The sequence below is a fragment of the Dysidea avara genome, chromosome 7 (genome assembly GCF_963678975.1).
Source record: "Dysidea avara chromosome 7, odDysAvar1.4, whole genome shotgun sequence".
Lineage (NCBI taxonomy): Eukaryota > Metazoa > Porifera > Demospongiae > Dictyoceratida > Dysideidae > Dysidea > Dysidea avara.
Window position 1 is genome coordinate 36,368,514 of NC_089278.1, and position 17,359 is coordinate 36,385,872.

General features: G+C 43.4%; 2 protein-coding genes across 5 annotated transcripts in view; one reads left to right on the top strand and one right to left on the bottom strand.

The window, feature by feature from the left end:
* The window catches only part of LOC136262025 (anaphase-promoting complex subunit 5-like), a 41,163-nt gene that overhangs the window by 10,423 nt on the left and 13,381 nt on the right, over positions 1 to 17,359 (bottom strand). The gene's annotated exons all lie outside the window — the stretch shown is intronic.
* LOC136262026 (zinc finger BED domain-containing protein 4-like) lies at positions 1,580 to 3,691 on the top strand. Its single transcript, XM_066056158.1, has one exon. The coding sequence runs from the start codon at positions 1,786 to 1,788 to the stop codon at positions 3,637 to 3,639; it is 1,854 nt and encodes a 617-aa protein (XP_065912230.1). The 5' UTR covers positions 1,580 to 1,785; the 3' UTR covers positions 3,640 to 3,691.

Below are 17,359 nucleotides of genomic sequence, written 5' to 3' on the forward strand. Positions count from 1 at the left end.
GACCTTGATTCCATGTCACAATCAACAAGTTCTTCAGTTGATTCTGTTCCACAGGAACGTGTATCTGTTTCTAAAAGGCAATCTTTAACTTACCCTGTATATTCTTGGTGGAGATAATGTGGATACAACAGTTTCACCACGATATATGAATGTAGATAAACAGCGCCAAAGTCTGCATTACTTTCGTTGTGCTAGACCGTGCTGATTTTCATCACTTCTCTAATGACAAGCCAATTGAAGAAGTGGCTGCATTGCCATTGTCAGTCCAATTATGCAGTTAGGCTAGGTCATGAGTTGGTCAATTCAGTACCATACTTTAAGGATTTTGCTGACTGTGTTCCCAGTCACATTGAGCACAAATACAGTCGAGAAATGAGTCAGAAATCTGTATTGGTAAGTTTTTTTTGTTTTGTTTTTTGTAATTAACAATGTGTATCAATGGTAACACAAGTTCTGTTAGGAGTGTTGCGAGCAGTATATTGATGAAATGAGTACTAGAGCACTGTCATCAGTATGTACCAGTAGTTAATAATGGAGGAGAAGAAACATATTCCTTTCTTTGGTGATCAGCTCACAGCAGTATGGACATTGACTGCTAAGACAACAAAAGTTACAAGCCAAGGAAATACTGCTTTAAGTGGGCTTGTCCCATTTTGTGTGGACTGGCATGCAAAAGTGAGGTTAGTAATCTTATAATTAATCGTAACTTTAGTAATGATTTTGTGCATGTACTGTATAGATTATGTGGTCATGCCTGTACAAGGGAGGTTCGAGTTTAGAAGGTGATACACTGCAGCAGCTAAGGAATCTGATTTCACGTCAAAATATAGGACTGTCTACAAGTGTCACAGGACATGTGAATGATATCGAAGATTAGGACATGTGAATGATATCGAAGATTTTCTTGAGACTGTTATCAGATGCTATTTTGTATCTGCAGCACTTCAATGTCCCATATAGGCAACAGTCCACATATGAATGATATTCTTCAAGTCACTTCCATTAAAGAAGCGGAAAGCAATGTTTTTAGAGAAGTTATTGTGTGTAGTTGATAAGTATGTTATTCCCGAACAATTCTGCAGTCATGCACAACCTATTAAACTAGCTGACATGTTTTTAAAGGACGCTCATAGGAATCCACATGGTTTGCAAGAGCATGACTATACTACATATCTCCACCAGTCAGCTTCCGTAATTTGCCACCTTCAATCACACAAAAACTAGACCGCCATGAAGCATCACATTCAATTCAGAGTGATGGAGTCTTGGATTTTCATGATGGTCTTTCTTTACTGGAATTCAAATATGCAATAAGAGAAGGGGATCTTGCGTTGCTGGAAAGTTTCGCTACTATACTCTAAATTTGCTAACCATCACAACTATGCTGCACAAACATTTCAAACACTTGCTACTGTCAATGCTCTAGCAACTCCAAGGATTGCAGCACAGATGACATAGTAAACACTAGAGGGCAAGCAGGTCACAACATACCTGCAGACTTGCAGAATGACTATCTTAACAGGTCACTTAAGGAAGCTGTTTCTGGTAGTGTTCCACCGATAATCGGATCGGTATCGAATCGGTGCCGATATTTGTTATTTTAATAGTAATCGGTATCGGTTATTAAGCTACCTCCAATACCGATTATAAGCTTTATACGTAGTTTGTAACTTACGAGATGTACTTTTCTTGTTGCTGACATGTTGCAGATAGTATACCATGGGCGATACGCGTGATAAAATGCTTAATAAAAACTGCTGACACGTGTCATGTGATACTAACAAGATGGCCGTTGTTCGAATAAAGCGTAGCGGTGTGTGGGATTATTTTGCGGTTAATGTTACGGATGACAGCAAGGTTTCGTGTTTACTGTGTCCGGCCATCATTCCCAGAGGTGGGAAAGAAGCTAAGGGTTATAACACAAGCAATATGCGGCGCCATTTGGAGAGTAAGCATGGAGACGAATACGCAACACTTGCAGCGAAAGAAAAGGAGTTGATAAAAGAGAAAGATGGTAATAATAAGACTAGTAGTGCTGGGAGTAATAGCCAGCCAACGATTATTGACGCATTAATGAAATCACAGCCATTTTCGTTTGATCATCCTAGAGCTAAAGAGATCACAAAGAAAGTAGGTGAGATGATTGCTCTAGACAGTGAGCCTTTCAATGTGGTAAATCACACTGGTTTTTCACGATTGCTGAAAGTATTGGAGCCACGATACCAACTCCCTTCAGACAAATATTTTGCTGAAACCCTAATTCCTGAAATGTACTGTAAAGTCAGCTTGAAATTAAAAGATGTTCTTGTTTCCACATCCCACATTAGCATCACTACTGATGTTTGGAGTTCTGTCGCTCAAGATTCATACATTAGTTTAACATGCCATTATGTAACAGAGGAATTTACCCAGAAACAGTTGTGCCTTCATGCAGCGCCTTTTAATGATCGCCACACTGGCGAGCATATTGATAATATGATGAACAAATGTTTGGAAGAATGGGATGTGAGTGGTAAAGTTCATGTTATTGTGAGAGATAATGGGAGCAATTTTGTGGCTGGATTAAGAGATGCTGGCTTACCTAGCATTCCGTGTCTGGCTCATACATTACAGTTGGTAGTCAAAGATGGGTGTTTGGCTCAACCAGCCGTAGTGGAGCTTACAGCAAAGGCTCGCAAACTGGTTGGACACTATAAACATTCCAATGTAGCCCTTCAGTCCCTCTTGAGAATGCAAGAGCAGCTAGGCCTGTCTCCAAAGAGGCTAATACAAGATGAAGCCACAAGGTGGAACACAACTTTTTATATGCTTGAAAGGCTAATAGAATTAAAGGTAGCTATTACAGCAACAGGTGTAGAGCTTGAAGTTCCAATTGAATTGAGCAGCTCACATTGGGCTCTAGCAGAGAAAACTGTCAAAATTCTTCAAGTTTACGAAGAAGCTACTCGGGAAGCAAGTGGCAACTACGCAACAGCAGGTGTCGTTATACCAGTGGTCAACAGCATAATGAGGTCCCTTGAAGTCTTTGATAGTGATAGTGGTGTAATGAAAATGAAGAGGGAGATGTTAAAATCACTAAAGGAACGCTACAGACACATGGAATCGAATGAATATTATGCTATTGCTACTCTGCTTGATCCTAGATTCAAACAAAAAGTATTTTCATCATCAACCTCAGCAGCTCTTGCAAAGCAAATGCTTATTGCTGCACATGAGGCATTGGAAGGAGAAGAGCGCATCCCCAAACGTCCAAGACTAGAATCAGACAGCAGTGCTATTAATAAGAAGAAATCGTCTCTACTGTGGAAGTTTTGTGATGAACTTATGGACGAAAATTCAGAGACTGAAAGTTCCCCAGAATCTACGCAGTCAGTAGTTGATGCTTACTTGAAGGAGGCAACCCAGCCAAGAAAGTCTGACCCTCTTTCGTATTGGAAGAGAAATCAAGAAAACTTACCTCACTTAACTAATCTGGCTATGCACTACTTGTGTGCTCCACCTGCCAGTGTTGCTTCTGAAAGACTATTTAGCACAGCAGGTAACATATGTACTGAACTTCGTAATCGACTTTCACCAACAAAAGTTGAATACTTACTTTTTCTTAACAAAAATTTACCAGCTCTGGACTATGATTATTAGCTATAGCTGCAAAGAAACAAGTATGAAATACATAGTAGTGTAAAGGTGTGTGTAGTATTATTACTAGTATACATGTGTACTTTCTATTTATTTTTATAAAAGTTTTACATTTAAACTGCTTAATGGTCATTATCGGTATCGGTATTGGTATCGGTGAAATGCTCTGCTGAGTATCGGTATCGGATCGGATCGGTCTTTTGCTGTATCGGTGGAACACTAGTTTCTGGTCTTGGTGAGAACATTATGCAACAAACTGTCTTACAATTTGGACAACATTTGAATGGGATAATGAATGTTTGTAACAGGTTTGATCAACAGAATAACCTGTATGTGGAATCATCAATACATAGATGGCCTTCTTCACAGAAAGATGAACAGCTAATCATTGACGAGCTAATAAGGTCAAAAGTATTCCACTACATCCCTGGTAGACAGCATTATACATTTCGTGGAACATTGGAAAGTTGATTGAATGGATTAAACACTCACATTACAGTCAGAACAGAATGTCGCTAAACTATACAAACATCCAATTAAGGTTTGTTAATGCTTCCATGATATACAGTGGTTAGTGTAATATATTAATAAACATAATTGATAACTATTGTGTGCTGGTTAAAACAAATGACATTGTTTCCAAAAATTTGTCAATAATTTCATAAAGTGATTGTGCATGTATTAGTAACAACCCAGTCTAGTAGCTTGTGCAATGAATTATACTCAAAGGGGTTGCATGAAATATCATGTATCAGAGTATCAGTTATACATGTAGCTACTTGAATCCCAAACAAAATGAGTTCGTTAAGATCCTCAAGTAATGACAGCCGATACTCTTCTAAACATGCCTTTAGAACTTGTTGCTGCTCTGGCGAAAGATGATGGATCAAATACTCTACATGAACTGGTTGGTAATGGTGCTTACATCAAAACACTACATTCAATACAAACACAACCCTGAGCACATACATCACAACAGCTGTGGTCAGGCATTGGCTTGATACAAGTACCACTATTATCAAACTCATTCAATAGTACTTCCCTCCTGCATTGCTTATCACTGTAGCAGTACTCCTTCATCGATGCTGAAGGAGGATGAAATCCACTGAAATCTGTCGGGGTGTAATATAGCGTAGCAGTAGCATTAGTACCATCTCGCCCACATCTACCACTCTCCTGTACATAAGCTGCAATACCACTGGGGACCCCAATAGATTACGTGACGTATGTCTGGCACATCTATTCCCATGCCAAATGCAATGGTTGCAACAATTACTTTTAAATGAGTGTTTGGCCTACTGAACTGTGCTAGAATACGGGTTTTATCATTTTCATGTGAAGATGCAGTAAACAATTTACACATTACATCTCCTCAATAAACAAGCTGCTATTAAGACCAAGCTGATCAGCAAGGCATTATTCATGTACCCATACAGCATCAGAATATGTTTTACAAAAGATAATGCATTTTTCAGCAGCTTTTCTAATCTGAATTCCTGATACAATTGGATGTAAAAAGTGATAGAGCTTTCAGGCTTCCTCTCCACACTGTATCTAATGTTCAATTTATTGGGCACCTTTAAAATAGCACTGCATTTGTACATACATATATAACCTTCCGAGTGAAAGTCTTGTTGCATTTGTAGTGGATAAGGCTCACTGCATTGATGCTTGGTAAGTTGTTGATACTAACACTATTCATAGTTATGTTACGTCTTTTTATAGGGAAACATCATTTCGTAAGGAATTTCAGTGCATTGGTAAAATTTGTTCCATCATACATTGGGACATCAATGTGATGGTACTCACAGCAGCTGCTATTATAAACACTAGAACAAAACAGTTCTCTTAATGATAGTTCTTGCAGAAGATATTCAGGGGTCAAGTACAGCAACTGATAGTCTCCATGCACCACACCGGGATTGCAAACTAGAATCTTCCGTAATAGTAAGCACTTGAGTCCTCGCTGCTCAAACTTTGCAATTTGATCGTTCATAAGGGCTAGCAAAGGACTAACAACAATGACTATACTTAGTCCTCCAACACATTGTTGACCCTGCCCACTTGTTTCTTCAGTATCTGTTCTGTTGACCCTTTGGTACCTCAAATACATAAGAAAGTGTAGCGTAGCAAAGAGACTTGCCAGCACCAGTCGGTAGTGAGACAAATACATAGTGACCTTGCACAAACTCTCTTATAGCTCTCTGTTGGTCGTCAGCCGGTTTGTTATAGCCCAACTGTACATATGCTCCCAAAACCATGTTGTATAAACATTCCACCGAAAATACACCCTGTAATCTTCTTGGAACAGACACTGACTGCTTCCATCCTTTAACTGCCTTGATTAACACATTATCACTGATCGATGATGATTGACTACCCATGTTTCTTCACCAATGATTACATCGTCGTAACTTCCAGGGCCAAGAAGTTGGACTAATGTCACCAGACAACCTTCGTGTGATCGAGTGCATGGGCGGCTGGGGACGAGACTGTTGAGAACTAGTAACTATGACATCAATATAATTATTATTAGATATTATGTAATGTGGTATCATGTGTATGTAGTGCGCTTCATGATAAGTGAGAACACGTGTAACGTACGGCTCCTTGTTGTTCGTGAGTGGAGTAGTCCATACCAAACCGTTCATAACGGAACCTAGTACAGTACTTCGAACTGTCTATCACATTTGGTGCTGTATCAGACCAGGGATTAAGATGGCTATGGACACCCTTCAACGTGCCCAAGCTTCCAGACATGGTGGATGCTCATTCGTCACAAAGTTTCTTACCAGAGCCCAAGCAATTACTAAAGCTGATGAACAAGTCACTCTTCTATCGATTTCTGAAGCAGACAGAGAAACCATTGATCTCGTACTAAGCCAACTACTAGCCAAGAAGACCCAACTGGAAGAACTAGATCAGACATTCGCCACAGCGATAACCGTAAAACAAGACCTAGAAGATGAAACTGCAGACGTGGAGATGTATCATTTCAATCTTACTGAACGGATCACTATTCTACAGAAGTACTTTAGTGCCTCGGCAGCCAAGAGTAAATCTCAGCCATCAGGACCCTCAACCCAGATGTGACACCAGCAAGATGAAACAGTTGATAATGCTGAACAGCAAGTAGTGCCACAGAATAATATGCAAGAGACTGAGGAACACACAGAATCTGCTGGACATATCACTACACCGAACTTAGTGAGTAATGATGTATTTCGTACACACATGTTGTACATAATGTGGGTCTGTCTGTGACTCGGTTACCCAAGCTAACTCTTCCTACCTTTAGCGGGGACCCCTTCAATTTTAAACATTTTGGGACTTGTTAGAAGCAGCTGTACATAACAATGAGGGGTTGACTGGGGTACAGAAATTTCATTATTTAAGGGCACATTGTTGGGTGATGCAGCACAGGTCATTGACAACTTCTCTCTGACTGACATGAATTACCTTCACTCTGTGGCTTTATTGATCGAAGGACAGGTTTGGGTAGTCATATAAGTTAGTCAATGCACACATGGATGCGTTAATGAACCTTCTCAAGCCTGTCAATAACCTGGCCAGTCTTCAAGGGTTTCATGATAAATTAGAAAGCCACATGACAGCCTTACAGCCTTATCTTCTGATACATACTATGCAATGCTGACCCCAATGATCCTGGGAAAGACAGAGCTTAAGAAGCAGTTTACCAGAGACCACAATAATGGAGACTGGACCATATCATGGCCTCAATTTTAAAAGAAATCAGAGTTCTGGAAGTAGGCCATTATTCCAACAGCTTTTCTAAAGAACTTTACACCACTGCTGCATCCCTTCATACAGCAGCCAGAATACCCATAGCCCAGTGGGAGAAGGAACCAGTCTGTACTTACTGTAAGGGTGCAGGTGCACACACTGCCAATCAGTGCACTGTTATCAAGGGCCACCAGCAATGCGTGTCTATCGTTAAAGAAGCAGGTTTATATTTTAACTGCTTAGTACACCATATATGGTCTCACAGTGCACCTATCCTAGACATTGCAAACAGTGCAACCAAAAGCACCATACGAGCTTGTGCCCTCCTACAGATGCTAAGCCTCCTTTACCACCTTCTCAAATGAACGACAGTGTTCAACCAACCAACAGTACAAGCCACCCCCTCCTCCAGCAACCAACAGTGCACAATTGCCAGGATTCACTGCAGTGGCTAATTCTCCCCCCTCACCTGTGTCAGTTCGCAATGCCTGTCTCCTGAAGACTGCCATTGCTACTGTCTCGGCAGGTCCAATCAGTGCTGAAGGAAATATTTTCTTCAATGAAGGTGACCAGCGCTCCTTCATTTCTCAGGACCTGGCAGACAAACTTTGCCTAAAGGCAACCCATACAGAACGGATCTCCCTGTCCTCCTTTGGAAACACAGTATCTGCTACTAGGTCCTTACAAGTAGCCAGTATTTCAGTGTACACACAAGACCAGAGTGCCATACCAATGTCAGTCTTGGTAGTACCCAAACTTGCAGTCCCACTGCAGAACTCTATACGTATGGAAATAAGGAACGTGCCTTACTTGAAAGACCTGAAACTAGCCCACCCTGTTACCGAGGATGACAACTTTGAGATCAATATTCTTGTGGGGACTGACTACTACTATTGGACGTTCCTCCAAGACCAAAATTATTTGTGGCAATGGCCCTACTGCAGTCCAGTCTTGCTTGGGTTACCTACTCTCTGGCCCTCTGTTACCATCTGCAGCAGTATCCCTCAACTTTACTGCTATGGACAACCAGGACCTGGACGCTTTCTGGACGACTGAAGCAAGTAGAATCTCCATGGACACTGAATTGATGATTCCTTCGTGAAGGCCTATATGCAGAGCAGTATCAAACGTCAGCCTGATGGAGCCTTATCACTTAAGTTCCCTTGGAAAGAGGATCATCCTCCTCTGCCCTTGAACTTCTCCATCTGTGCCAAGCGTACCAGATCTTTGGCTCAGCGGTTAGCCAAAACCCCAGAATTGCTGCACATGTATGGCAAAATTCTTTCTGACCAGGAGAAGTATTGAAAAGGTGAATGACTTCAAAACTCACCTGGCACACTACATACCTCATAGACCAGTTAGATATCACACCTATAAGAATCGTTTATGACTATAGTTGCAAACAATCACACCAACATCCAACTACCTCCACCCTTTCTTAACCATCTCTGTGCCATACTCTTGCGCTTTCGTCTGTATGTGCATGCTTTCTCTGCTGACATCAAGAAAGCATTTCTCCATGTTCAGCTCGATGAATCTGACAGAGATTGCATTGACTTCCTTTGGCTTTCTAACCCACAAGATCCGAGTAGCCCGTTCCAGCCTTACCATTTCAAGGTGGTCTTATTTGGTACTAGCTGTTCACCATTCATGCTCAATACAGCAATCACATTTCACCTACAGCAGCATCCATCACCAGTGTCCACCAGCATCTTGAGGAGCCTATATGTTGACAATGTTGTCTCAAGCTGTGACACCAAGCAAGAGGCCCTCCAATCCTTCTTAGAGTCTCAATCACTGATGAACATATCTAAATTTAATTTACATACTTGGGTATCTGATAGTCAATCTCTGAGGGACACAGCCAAACAGCACAATATTGCTGATGAGAAAAAGGTTGTTACAGTCCTTGGTTTGTGTTGGAATGTCCAAATTGATCTACTCTCCACTTGCTCCAAATCTGAGACCACTACAATTACTCCAGTAACAAAGCGTGTGATTCTCCGCTACACTTTGCCAATATTTGACCCTTTAGGCCTAGTCACTCCGATGACTATAACTGCCAAGCTACTACTGCAAGACCTTTGGCAAGACAACGTAGTGTGGGACACTGAGCTGAACGAAACCTACTAGCTTAAGTGGGCTTCTGTTGTAGTGGACATCTCAGTTGCCTTACAACATTCTATGCTCCAAATGGGAGATCCTTCCCTACCATCTTACATGTCTTTGCCGATACCAGCCCAAAGGCATATGGCACTGCTGTTTACATTCAACATGGCAACCATTCATCACCTGTAATGTCCAAATCTTGTGTAGCTCCACTAAAACAACACACTCTACCCAGGCTGGAACTCATGGCCGCAGCCATAGCAGCTCGCCTAGGTTCCTTTGTAGCAGACTCACTCAACCACAACACCGTCATTCACTACTGGGCAGCTGAAACCATTTGTTGAACATAGAGTAAAAGAAATTCTAGCTATCTCATCAACTTGGAGATGCTTGTAATCCAGCAGATCTCTTGACTCGTGGACTACCAGCTAAACAATTGGTTAACTCAACACTGTGGAAACATGGCCCTCTATGGTTATCGTTTCCTACTGAATGGTCCACCTGGAACCCTTCAGAAGCCTTACTTGTCCAGGCTAACAGTGTTGAAGAATCTCTGTCATCTGCCAGCGTACACAGCACAACCATATCGCCACCTACCAATGGTATACACACTTTAATTGATCCTTCTAGCTACAGCAGTTACTAGATGTAACTGCTTATGTCCTGTGTTTCGCCCATAACTCCAGGCAAAAGTTATTCAAGCTTAAGGGACCTTTAACACCCTCTGAACTGTCCATTGTCGATATTCAGTGGGTATCCAGTGCTCAACTTCCGATACTTTCCAGAGGAAATAAACAGCCTACGTTCGAAAACTCACTCCTCACAGCCACCACTGGTGAGACAACTTCGACTGTATCTTGACCACACTGGCCTGATCTGTTGTGGTGGTAGGATCCACAATGCACTGCTTTCAGAGTCCACTAAGTTTCCTATCCTGCCACCGAAGGACACCTTCACTTCACTCCTCATATGGCACACTCACAAGCAACAGCACCATGCAGGGGTCCTGACTGCTCACCGTCAAACGTATTGGGTGCCTCGTGCAAGGCAAAGAATCAGAACTCTGTTGAGGAAGTGTGTGACCTGTAGGAAATTAGCTGGACGACCATACACACTGCACCAGATCCTCCACCACTTGTGAAGGCCCGTGTAGAGCAGTCCATGCCCTTCGAAGTTACAGGTGTTGACTTCACTGGTGCCTTGTACGTGAGAGGTGAAGGAGAATATGGCATACAATATGGCATTGTTAACACCTGTAAGTATGTAGTTGCAGCTGTATTCCTGCTATGATATAGCAATAATCTTTTATATATAATGGTATGGCAGTTTTTCAAAAACAAGGCAGCATCAGTTATTGTCAGCTGTAATATTACCTTGTTACCAGATGCATTTACTTGTAACTGGAGTCACCGACAACAACTGGTTGTTTCCACCTGTCAATTTGATCCCTAGAGTGATTAGACATACTCAAGCATCAGGAGCTAAAGGCACCCTCATTGTCCCCCAGTGGCTGTCTTCCCCGTTCTGGCCCTTATTGTTCCCAATGGTACTGGGCCAGCAGATTTTATCTTGGAGTGCCCTGTGGTAATGGGCTAATTTTACCTGGAAGCTCGGTGCATGCCTATTCCATGGTTTGCCCAACACACCAGCCCTAGCTATCCAGTTCCAATTCTACACTGAGCAGATAAACCCCTAGATACATTACACAAAAAAAAATTCTAATGAGTAAAAAGAAAAATGAACAGAAGGTCATAAAAATAAAGGTATATATATATATTAAAAAGGCAGAACAATAAATAACAATATTGGTTGTAGATCAAAGTTACAGTGCCATGTTGGTCACAATTAAAAGGTGCAAGTTGTGCTGGTCACAGTTCATGGCTACAGTGTTGTGTTGGTCACAGCTTAAATTCAAAGTCTTGTATGAAGGCCTCCAGGGGGAAAGGCAAAGAGCTCTAGGAAGTACGCAGGGGAATGACATAACTGGGATCTTCAAGACAATGTGTGCATGGCATTTTGTTCTGTAGGTATGAAGTTGATCAGTGAAATAGAATACCCTGACCTTGCTAGCAGGCTGCCAAACACAGTGTTGCATAGTCGGATTGACAACACTGTTAAAAAATACACTGGTTCCTTTAAAAAGATGGAAGAGATGGACACTAGCTCACAAATTGCAACCAATCACAACCAGGCCACACAGGTTTGTCTTGTACTTGCAGTACATTGGAGGACAGTCAGCTTCCAAATCAGCAGCCAAAAAAGCCTGCAACGTATTGGCCTGGATCCACTCTACTTCTACTTCTGGGATTAATCTTGCCATCAGCCCATCCCCTTGGTGAATGCAACATTAGGAGCAAAGCCAGTGGTGAAGAAGGAGCCACTCACAATTGAAATGGAGGCAATGTTAGCAGGGTGGCTTTCCAATATGAGGCTTGTGACCGCATTCTTACTGGGTTACGCCACATTTCTATGGTTCAGTGAACTAGTGGAGCTATGGCCATGTGATTTTTCAATTACATTTCGGAATGCTCGGATCACATATCAACGTGTTTGGCCTAGTTTTTCTTATGTCAGCAAGTTTTCGTAGGATCAAAACAAAAAGGAAGTGACGTCACCACAACCACCGTATAAGTACTGCCACGTGCTCACACCAATCGGCCATTTTTCTTGCTCGTTCATCAAGTGAGTAGTACGATCGTTGCGACCATGTCTTCCAGCGATTCTTCTCATCGAAGGCACAAGAAGCACCGACGACACAAACGAAGCCGCTCCTGTATATCCGAGCCTGACGCATCACAGCTAGCGTCTCTACTCGAGTCCATACGAGGAGAGTTGAAGGCAAGCCACTCTTTCCTGTGCGACGAAGTCGAAAGAATTTCTTCAAGAGTGGCAGCCATCGAGGGCAATAGTTCGGCAGAGCCAACTAACACGGAGCAGAGCCTCCTCACCGCCCAATCCCCCGCCGCGGAGCAGAGCCTCCCCTCCACACCATCCAATGCAGTGGGGCAAAGCCTCCCTATTCCAGCCGATCTTCGACAGGAGCAGAGCTCCACATCTGCTCCACAGAAAACCGGGACAGAGCTGACGGGACAGAGCCCCAACAAGAACTGAATCAGCCGCTCCTCGAAGCCAACGAATACTGGCCAGAGCGTGAGGATGACCCAGACTCGGAATCGGCAGAAGGAAACGTCCGAAAGATCTCAGCTACCACAGCAAAGCTGGTGAAAGACGCCTTCTCCCAGAAGCTCCTGCCTCAAAAGAGGAAAAGTATTAAAAGGAAGCAGCCAATCCCTGACACTCCCTTTACAAAAGTCCCAAAGCTGGACCCAACCATCATGTCCAGAATGACACCAGGAGCTAAATCAGCTGACCGGGGCCTAGCTGGATTGCAAGGGTGTGTCCTAGACGCAGCTGTCCCTCTAGTAAACATGCTGGAATCGGCAAGATCAGGAACACTCAATCCCAAAGAAGCAGCAGAGTCTGCCCAGCAAGCTCTGAAGCTAGTTGGCAACGTTTCAGCCCACCTATCTGCTGAGACGCCGCAGAGCTCCCAGTATCTTAACAAAGAGCTGTCTACCCTGGTGGAAGACGAATCCACCTTCAATGATGCTGTCCCCTTCCTCTTTGGATCCTCCTTCCAGCAAAAGATGAAGGACCATATGGAGGCCCTGAGGAACCTCAAACAATCTTCCTCTGCTTCATACGGCTATGGTCGACAGCAGCCTTTTCGGAGGAGCCACCCCCCACAGTCCCGGGGAGGTGGCAACAGCAGGGGCAGAGGCCAGAAATTCCCCAAAAAGACAAGGAAATAAACTCAGCAATATCTGTATGCTCTTTGAAAAAGCAAATAAATGTATTTACAAGTATGAAAGTCCAAAGGGTTCCTCAAAGGGTTGTAAACGACTCCCAGAGCAGGTGTCTAGGGCCCACTACTGGGGAAGCCAGGGTGATAAACTGTCCACTAGTGACCTAGCAGGTGCCAGAGTGCACAATCAACCAAAGGGTATCAGAGAACATACCACAGGTTTCAGACCCCCCACAGGTTTCAGACCCCCCACCCTCCAACCAACTGGTGTCAGAGACCACACCATTACAGACCCCGATACCAGTGTCAGAGATCACACCTTTACAGAAATCATTGGCAGAGGCCAATCAATATTATGTTCTGGGCTTCCCCATAGTACACCTTCCTCCAGCTGGGGAGAGTCCACCTCAGACCCAGTTAATCCAGAGAGGCACACTTCCAATGGCAGAGACCATTTGTCAGTCCAGTCAGACATTTGCAGGCAGAATCAGCCTATTCAAGCTGAACTGGAAGGCCCTAACTCAGGAGACTTGGGTAATTCAGACAGTGATGGAAGGCTATCAAATACCACTCATTTCTACTCCCAACCAACACTCCCCTCCATTCAGCCCCCACTTGTCCCCAGAGGACACTGCAATAATGGAGGAAGAGATACAATCTCTCCTGCAGAAGCAGGCTATTTCCCAAATTCCGACTGCCATAGAGGGATTTTATTTGAACATGTTCATTGTCCCAAAGAAAGATGGGGGTCAGAGACCTGTCATCAATCTAAAGCAGTTGAACAGGTACGTGAAGTCAGAGCACTTCAAGATGGAGGGCCTTCACACAGTCAAAGCCCTCCTGAGGAAACACAATTGGATGGCAAAAGTGGACCTGAAAGATGCATTTTTCATGGTTCCAGTAGCCCCTCAATTTCGGCAGTACCTCCTCTTCAAGTTGGGGAAGAGGATATTCCAGTTCAACTGTCTCCCTTTTGGCTTGTGCACAGCTCCGAGAGTATTCACGAAGATACTCAAACCAGCTGTGGAAATGCTCAGATCACTAAGCATTCGACTGGTAATCTACATGGACGACATGCTTCTGATGGCAGACTCCAAACAGAAGCTAGCAGAACATATCCAGTCGACATTATTCCTTCTCGAGAACCTGGGGTTCATCGTCAACAGCAAGAAGTCCATCTTGCAACCCACTCAGGAAATCGAGTTTCTTGGGATGATTGTAAGCTCCCTATCAATGGACCTAAAATTACCAGGAGAGAAAATCAGGAAAATCAGACAAGAGGCGCGACGCTTGTTGCAGCTAAAGCAACCATCAGCCCATTTACTATCCCAGTTTCTAGGAAAGCTAAATGCCACCTCTCCAGCTCTACAAATGGCTCCCCTATTTTGTCGCTCACTCCAGATCTGCCTAAAACAAGCTCTGACAGACAACCAACAGAATTACCAAGCAGCAGTACAACTGTCTCCCCAGGCACTGGAGGATCTTCAGTGGTGGGAGCTCCACCTCTCCTCTTGGAATGGAAGAAGCCTGATCATCCAGTCAACTTCCTTGACAATAACATCGGATGCCTCTCTACAGGGCTGGGGGGCCACCTGCAATGGCAATCGGACCAAAGGACCATGGTCTCCACACGAGCAGTCCCTCCACATCAACTGCCTGGAGCTGCTAGCAGCCACCTTGGCAGTACAGACCTTTGCAAAAGGGAAATCAGGCATTTCCATCCTCCTACAAATCGACAACTCAACAGCAGTTGCCTATATCAACAGGAGGGGGGGAACAGTATCACCCAAGCTGTCCCAGCTAACAAAGGACCTGTGGTTGTGGTGCATGGAGAGGAATATCCTTCTTCATGCCCAGCACCTACCAGGAATTTTGAACACGATCGCGGACGAGGAATCCAGAACTTGGTCAGACAGGTCAGAGTGGAAACTCTCTCCAATCCTATTCCAGGAAATCAATCGTCTTTTGGGACCTCTGTCCACAGATTTGTTTGCAAGCAGACTGTCATCTCAGCTTCCAGTATTTGTGAGCTGGAAACCAGATCCACTAGCAGTGGCCACAGATGCCTTTACTCAGGATTGGAACAGCCTTCCAGGGAAGCTGTATGCCAATCCCCCCCTGGGGTTTGATAGGCAGAGTCCTATCTCTAGTTCATACCCAAGGAGTTCAGGAGCTAGTACTGCCGGGTAGCACCAGTATGGAAGGCCCAACCATGATATCCCATGCTCCTGCAAATGCTGGTCAGAGCACCAATCCTTATCCCACAGTCTCCAGACACAATACAGCCAGTGTGTCAGAACAATCTACCGGACATCATCCCACAATTAGCCGTGTGGGCTATATCCGCCAACAGTGTGAAGGCAGCCACCTTTCTCAAACAGCTACAGATCTTGTCCTCTCATCATGGAGGGACAGATCGACAAAGTCATACAATTCCCCATTTGGGAAATGGGCTAGCTGGTGTGCTGAACGGAATAGAAATCCATTTTCAGGACCTATAAGTGATGTAGCCAACTTCTTAGCAGAGCTATTTGAACAAGGCTATCAACACAGTTCACTAAATTCCTATCGATCAGCTATTTCTTCAACTCACGAAAAGGTTGATGGCATGCCAGTTGGACAACACCCCACGATTGTGAGAGTGCTCAAAGGAGCTTACAACCAGAGACCCCCTTTACCTGGGAAGTGACCAAAGTAACTTCCTATATTACTGCCTTAGGCGATAATGAGTCATTATCTTTGAAGATGTTGTCATTTAAACTAGTGGTACTACTGGCTTTAACAAGGCCTTCAAGGTCCAATGATTTGTCTAATCTTAGCTGAGAGTGTTACCAGATGGTGTACAATTTAATCCAGCCTGCCTATCAAAGCAATCGAAACCATCTAGACCACTGAAGCCATTTATATTCCCATCCTTCTCTTCTGACAAGAGGCTATGCCCCAAAGAGGCACTAGCAGCCTATATAACAAGGACAGAGTCTTTCAGAGGTGAAGGGAAAGATAAGTTACTTCTCTCATATGTCAAACCTCATAATCCAATATCGTCATCTTCAGTGGCCAGATGGATAGTTTCCATGCTAAAATTAGCTGGAATAGATACTAGAGGTGTGCGATGACTAATTTAGACATATCTCGATATTTCCTTTGAACTTATCTCGATTATCTAACATATCTCGATAACTGAAACAATTATTTATTTTAGTAAACTGCCAACATTGTAACCAGTAAAATGAGCAAATCACAATTTGAAGACTATAAAAGGTGAAAAATGTTAATCTTAACACTGTTTCCAAGTGGTAGGAGAGTTGGAGCCCCCAGGAAGGTGCCTATATACCATCAGGTATAAAAATAATTTACGGAAGTTTACTATTATCTAGATTAATAAACCTATCATTCTTATCTCGATAAGCCTTATGATATCTCGATAATTGAATATATCTAGATAATCGCACACCTCTAATAGATACTGACACCCTTAAGTCACACTCTACAAGAAGTGCTTCAGCTTCTGCAGCAGCATCAGCTGGGATTACAACTAATCAAATAATGGAGGCTGCTGACTGGAGATCTGAATCTGTTTTTGAGCGATTTTATTACAAGCCAACTAGTAGCAACCAAATGGGACAAGCAGTGCTGTCCACATCTTCATCAGATTCTCTACAAACATCACGTTGATATGTGATCCGAGCATTCCGAAATGTAATTACCTGAATGGCTCAGATCACAGAGTGATTGCCAGCTATTCTGGATTACATGAGGAATGTGAGGTGAACATATCAACGTCCCACCCATCCCATACCATTGATATATTCAGTCACATCACTTGGGAGCAGAGTCTCCCACACTGAGGGTAACAGAGTTCCCCTAGGTACTAGCGCTTACTCCAATCAGCAAACCTATTCTAACTTTAAAAATGGCCGATTGGTGTGAGCACGTGGCAGTACTTATACGGTGGTTGTGGTGACGTCACTTCCGTTTTGTTTTGATCCTACGAAAACTTGCTGACATAGGCCAAACACGTTGATATGTTCACCTCACATTCCTCATGTAATCCAGAATAGCTGG

Excerpts from the sequence above, each read along its gene's own strand:
- LOC136262026 (XM_066056158.1), top strand. The coding sequence starts at position 1,786 with ATGGCCGTTGTTCGAATAAAGCGTAGCGGTGTGTGGGATTATTTTGCG.